This window comes from Chenopodium album, chromosome 17 (assembly GCF_948465745.1).
Source record: "Chenopodium album chromosome 17, dcCheAlbu1.1, whole genome shotgun sequence".
Classification (NCBI taxonomy): domain Eukaryota; kingdom Viridiplantae; phylum Streptophyta; class Magnoliopsida; order Caryophyllales; family Amaranthaceae; genus Chenopodium; species Chenopodium album.
The window spans coordinates 35061591-35068032 of NC_137850.1; the positions used below are offsets into that span (position 1 = coordinate 35061591).

General features: G+C 35.2%; 1 protein-coding gene across 1 annotated transcript; it reads right to left on the bottom strand.

The window, feature by feature from the left end:
- Positions 1 to 2844: 2844 nt before the first annotated feature.
- Positions 2845 to 4548, bottom strand: LOC145588870 (uncharacterized). Its single transcript, XM_081645466.1, has 2 exons — positions 3616 to 4548; positions 2845 to 3483 (listed from the first exon to the last, which is right to left on the bottom strand). Exons 1-2 carry the CDS (start codon positions 4546 to 4548, stop codon positions 2845 to 2847), a joined length of 1572 nt encoding a protein of 523 aa, XP_081501592.1.
- Between the last annotated feature and the right edge of the window lie 1894 nt (positions 4549 to 6442).

Sequence of the window (6442 nt, forward strand, 5' to 3'; positions counted from 1 at the left end):
GCGATTCCTCTAATTCTTGATCGGAAAAAAGTTCAATACTCCAATTTGGGTAAATTGTTTGAAGTCCATTGTCATGCTTTTAACGTCCTTGAGCACATTGATTCGACCATCGCACGTCCAACTGATATTTCTTCTGCATACCTGGATAAAGAATGAAGGAAGATCGCAAATTACGAGAGAGAAAGCTTAGCTTGAATCGCCGAAAAAACGGAAAGGATGAGAAAGAATGTCGAGGAGAGAGAAAAATTTCCGCACGTATGAAGGAGGGATAACTTTCCTCTTTCATATTGCCATACAATAAATAGTGTACACCGGACTTTTTTAAACATTTGTGTTTAGTTTGATGCATTACTCATTGTATATATAGGATGTAGTTTGATGCATTACTCATTGTATATATAGGATGTAGTTTGATGCATTACTCATCACATATGTATTTTGTTTAATATTTTATCATAAATTCTACATCTTATATTGCATGCATTGTTCTATACAACAATTGTGTTATATGTGAATGCTTGTGGTATGACGAGTTTATAATTATGATGAAAGCTTACAAGAAAATATTTATATATACTCCGATGGACTTATAATTGTGATAAAAGTTTATATGATGACAATCCAATAACATGTTATGAATGATGCATAAAAAGGTTCCCAAAGAACTTACATACAACGTATTAAAAAATCTAGCCTTTCAAATTCTATATTCTGAAAAATGACAATGTTGATATTGTTATCAAACTCATGGAGAGTATTGGTGACTAAGTTATTAAGATTTCAACCTGAAGTTTAACCAAGTGAGAGTTAATCGATTTTTGTATCATTGGAAAACTCTCATCTAAAATGAAAAATGTCTAAAGAAGAATAGTACTGAGATGTATTATAGTAAGAATAATTTTCTTATAGTCTAGAAGAACCATGAGTAAAGTATATAATAATTACTTATGTTATATTATTACTAATTCATATACTTAAATAATAATATCAAGATATCACAAGTTGCCATAAAATATTATCAGTATTTGATTATCAATAGCTACTGTACGGCCTACCGAAGTAGGCATAATTTTGATGATGCTTTACAATGAAGATTTGAAGATTCAAGTTTGATCAGAGTGGACCAACTATCAAGGAATGTTATTCAGCTACAAGTGTGAAGTTACCAAGGCATTGCATTCATTAAATCGAAAGATTTCAAGTTCTGCATTCATTAGGGGAGAAAATACGCGCTGCATTCTTTTTCCCTTAACCATGGTTTTATCCCAAATTGGATTTTTCTGGTAAGGTTTTTAACGAGGCAGCATGTCAAGGCGTATTACAAAAGTAATGTACTTTTTTTCCTTCACTAGGTTTTTATCCCATCGGGTTTTCCCTAGTAAGGTTTTAACGAGACACCCTATTTGATAATGGTCATCCAAGGGGGGGTGTTATATAATATATGTATTAGTGGATGCCCATTATATCCTTAAGATTATTCTGGAATATTCTAGATACTATTGTTCCCCAAGCAAACCCTAGTTGTATCACTTGTATAAATATATGTATACTCCCACAGATTATTGAATAAGAATATTGATCTATTCTCTCCTCTCCTTTCCTTTCTTTTAATCTCCTAACATTTTTATATTTTTGCCTATAAAAAGAGACCAATATTGCCAATGTTTTTCACACATAAATTTTTTACCATCCATCTACAAACCCACAAAGCTAAGTTGTATATTGTCTAAACCCAAAATAATAAAAAATTAACAAAAATAATCCGAACTATTGACCATCTTCTCATTTTAATCCGAACTACTCTTTAACTTAGAATAAACCAAAGTATAGGGGGGTAGTTGCTCATATTAGTTTAGGTAAGTAAGCAACCTTCTAAACAGGTTAAATTATATGTTTGGGGCCCAGTTTTAATTTTTTAATTGCATTTACTCTTAATTTCATTTTTTGATTCCTCTTTCCAAAAATAAACCATGTACATACTAAGAAGCAGGGGGGGAACGAGCAGTAACTCATTTGAATTGAAATGAACAAGAATTACGTTATACTTCTGAAATTTTCATAACATTGTATTATGCCTTGATAATTTCATCATTCCAAAATTGCAAGTTACAGAAGGGCATAAAAACTAACCTTACATATCAAAATTCATAACAAAAGAAATGTGATCTTATAAAATGATCCAACAATTCCAGTCAAAATGATCACATACAAAGATCAAAATTACATAACCCAAGTATTATTAATGTAAAGATTGCACACTACCATCAGCATTGAATAATACTCCACTCCCAGTAGGCATATTAGTTCTTCCACCTCTCCTTCCACCACCCCTTCCACCACTTCTAGCTCCACCCCTGCTACCACCTCTTCCACCACGTACAACACCACTTCTTCCACCACCTCTACTGCCCCTCCCCCCTCTAATAATCACTCTTCCTCCTCTGCCAATTTTCGAAGGCTCTGCAGTGGCAATGTGGTGTGTTGGTTCAGTTGAAACCACCCTGATGTTAGCATCCTTTTTTGGCCTCCCCCTTCCTCTCTTAGCAACAGGCTCCAAAGATTGAATGTTGTCTTTGTCAGGACACTTACTTTTATTGTGATTTTTTGACTTGCAAACACTACATTGCATCTCTATTCCATGCTTTATTAGCTTTCCCTTTTTCTTAGGGTCCTCCATAGGATGCTTCCTTCTGTTTTTCCTGGGCCTCCCTGGTCCTATTCTAATGGTGGTGGATCAAGTGGAGCAACAACGGTAGGTCGGTGTCTCTCTCCAAGACATGGATTAATTGAACCACTATAAATTTTTAGATAGGTTTCCTTGCTATACCAATCATCAACCCAATCTTAAACATTTTGATGCATAAGAAAAATACAACTTATGGCATGATAACATGGAATTCCAGTCAAATTCCATTTTTGGCACATGCAACTTCTAGCTTGTAAATCAACTGCCATGGAGTCCAGCCTATGGTTCACTTGGAACTGATGTATGTTAGAAGGTAGTGCACAACAGTAGGCAGCTTCAGCTTTCTCTTTCTCCATATTATCTGTAACTCTTGGACAGATTTTATTAGTCCATTTTTCCAGAGCATTTCTTTTTAACACCATTCTTTGCATGAGAGCTGCCCTTATATCTTCAAGCATGTCTGTGAGATGTTTATTTCGTGCATGTATGATGTACCTATTCCAAGTTTCAGCCATGTTACTTAAAATTACATCACACTTTGTTGTAGTCTTCACAAATGCCCTGCAAAATAAGTTGGGATTGTGTTTGTTGAATGCAATTACAGCACCGGGGTTGACCTCCTCCATATCCTCTAAAGCATCTTTGTAATCTGCTTCATTGTATGCCTTTGCGGCTTTCCAGAACATTGCTTTCATTTCATCACCACCAAATTCCTTGTGCCATTTTGCAAAAATATGTCGACTACAATGTCTATGCTCGGCTTTAGGCAATTCATTAGCAACTGTGGTCAATATACCCTTCATAGAAAACAACTTACAATGCATAAATTATTGTTTGAAAACAAATGAAAGTATAAATATATAATGATTGTAAGAATTAAAAAAAAAAACAAACAGAAAGAAGAAAAAAAAAGTGTGATGTGTGAAAACCTGATGCTCATCTGAAATAATTGTCCAGCCATCACCATTTGCTTCTCCAATTGCCTTCTTCAAATGTTTGAGAAACCAAGTCCAAGAATCCTTTGTTTCACTGTCCACCACTGCCCAAGCAAGAGGGTACATTTGCTCATTTCCGTCCCTACCCACTGCACTCAAGAGCATGCCCCCCAAAAAGGTTTTTAAGAAACATCCATCTATACAGAGCACTTTCCTACAACCATTGATCCAACCTTGCCTAACACCATCAAAACAGAAAAATACCCTTTGGAATATGGGTGGATCTGTGGTTTTGATTGTCTTAAGCTTGAAGTAGCTGATGGGGCTTGATTGTTTCAGAGCTGCTAAATACCCACCTAGCTTGGCATAATGTTCTTTCATTGATCCGTGAAGTAGCTTATGAGCATAGTACTTCACCTTGTAAGAAAATGGAACTTTCACTAAAACTTTGTAATCAATCCTAATGGTTTCTACAATTTCCTTTGCAGGCCAATGTGGCCTCGATTTAAATAATTCCAGAAGTTGTTTTGCTATCCAGGTAGACTTTAACTGTCGATTGGCCTCCATATTACTATAACAAGTGTGTTGGTCCTTCACTGATTCCACAACCAATGACTTCATTTCGTTGTCCCAACTGCAATAAAGCCTAAAAGGGCAACCAACATTGCATTTAACTCCAAGTCTTTGATTTCTGCTTTTGTCACTGACTACCCAAGTAAGATTTCTCCCTTGAGCAACTGCATATCTAACTACACATTCCCTAAATTCTTGTCTGTTAGGAAATTTGATACCAACATACCACCTGAGTTTTGAGAAATCGGTTTGAGCGTTAACTACAATTGATTTCTTTTTTTCCTTCCGAGTCCTTATGCAATGTTCATCAGCTTCATCTGCAGATTGCAACTCATCACCACTGCTCTCATGCATAGCCACTAACAAACCCTTTAGGGTCAACAACTTCTTCTACAATAGAAGGCTTGTTTTGACCTGAAAGTCCATCGTCGATAACCTTTTTTTGTAACTCCCTAGCTATAGACAAGGCCTTAGCATTCCAAGCCTCTATCTTCTTTCTAGAATCTTTTTACTCATCATCATCATCAGTATCCCCGTCAGAGCAAACTATAAATTCTTCATCAACCACCTCCTCTTCAATGTCAACCTCATCTTGGTCTTGGTTAACAGGTTGATCTAATCGAAACTCATTGTCACCTCCCTCATTTTCAGCATTCCAAGCAGCTATATCAGCATATGTTTCATAAACTATTATAGGACTAGGATGATCATCCAATGTGTTCAACCATTCATCAAAAGTTTCAGGTTTTTTGGAGTTTGTGAATTGAGTTTGAGATTTTTCAGGTTGTGAGGGCAGCAACTGTTGTGGGGGATAGGGTTCTTTTGTGAGTAATGAAGCTCTAATAGGAGTTTGTTGGGATGGGTAGGGGGGAAGCTCAAAGCCCTGTATATTAAATTCAATTTGGGCTTCAGATGTAACTAATAAAGGGGGTTCATATCCAACTACCAAAGACCCATTATCTGCTTTTTTGCATTGTTTATTTAGAGTCCCAAACTGGTGCCCTGGTTGTTTTTTAGTGGCACTTTTCTTTTTCCTAGGAGACAACTTTTTTCTTGTTTTGGTAACAACATCCCCTACACATGCCTTTTCTACATCACCACTCAACTTTGTTACATGAGCAATACAAACAACAAAACAGTCCACACACCTACATTTTAAAACAATGGAAGACAAAGTCCTAACCTCATTGTCACTATAAACCCTCTTCAACCCATTCTCAAAGTTCTCTGCATTAGGCTCAAGGTAATATATCTCATCAATCACTGAATAATTACCACATTTTTTAGCCAACTCCTCCAAAGAAAACCAACATAGCTCATCAACATCTACATCAAATGATCTGTCCACTCCACCAACATACTTTAGCCCAGAAGGAAGCCTCTTAAACATACCACCATGCCAGAATTTTAAGGTAGCAAATCCCTAATTTTAACAACATACATGATTTAGAAACGCAATTTAACAGATATTTTAGAAATTTTAAGAAACACAATTTAGATACTTTCAAAAACAAAAAATAAATAAAAAAGCAATGCAATTTAGCAACACAATTTCACAAATTGACATGTAATTAGAGGTTACGAGGCAAAAAATTTCATCCCCAAATTGCAGTTTCAAATAATTGAAAAATTTGAAATACGATAAATATTGAAAATTGCATTAACTTACCATGTCTACAAACCAATGTTCGTCAGTTCTCGTTTCGTCTCGCCTCTAATAAGCTCAGTGAATGTCAAATTATGTATTTCGCAACTAAGCTCCAATAACATCAACTGCAATTGAAATTTTAATGGAATGTTAGAAGCAAGGAAATACATAATTAGATATCAAGGAGAGAAAAAAAAATTGAAATTTAAAATTTGATTACATAATTTGAACATAAAAGGTCATACATGTGAAATTGATCTTTGATGAAGGAACTTTCATGGAGGAAAACCACGATTGGTACTGCACTATAGTTTGGGTGGTGATAGGTGAGGAAAGAAGTAAATGCAATTAAAAAATTAAAAGTGGGTCCCAAACATATAATTAACCTGTTTAGCAGGTTGCTTACTTACCTAAACTAATATGAACAAATATCCCCTATACTTTGGTTTATTCTAAGTTAAAGAGTAGTTCGGATTAAAATGAGAAGATAGTCAATAGTTCGGATTATTTTTGTTAATTTTTCCAAAAAATAATATTAGTCCTAATTATGGATCCTAATATATTTACCATCCCTCTACTAACCCACAAAAGCTAAGTTGT

Bases quoted from the DNA above. Each gene is read 5' to 3' on its own strand.
- LOC145588870 (XM_081645466.1), bottom strand. From the start codon at position 4,548: ATGCATGAGAGCAGTGGTGATGAGTTGCAATCTGCAGATGAAGCTGAT. The intron at 3,484-3,615 runs GTTTTCACACAT...TTTTCTATGAAG, and splicing joins TTATTTCAGATGAGCATCAG to GGTATATTGACCACAGTTGC.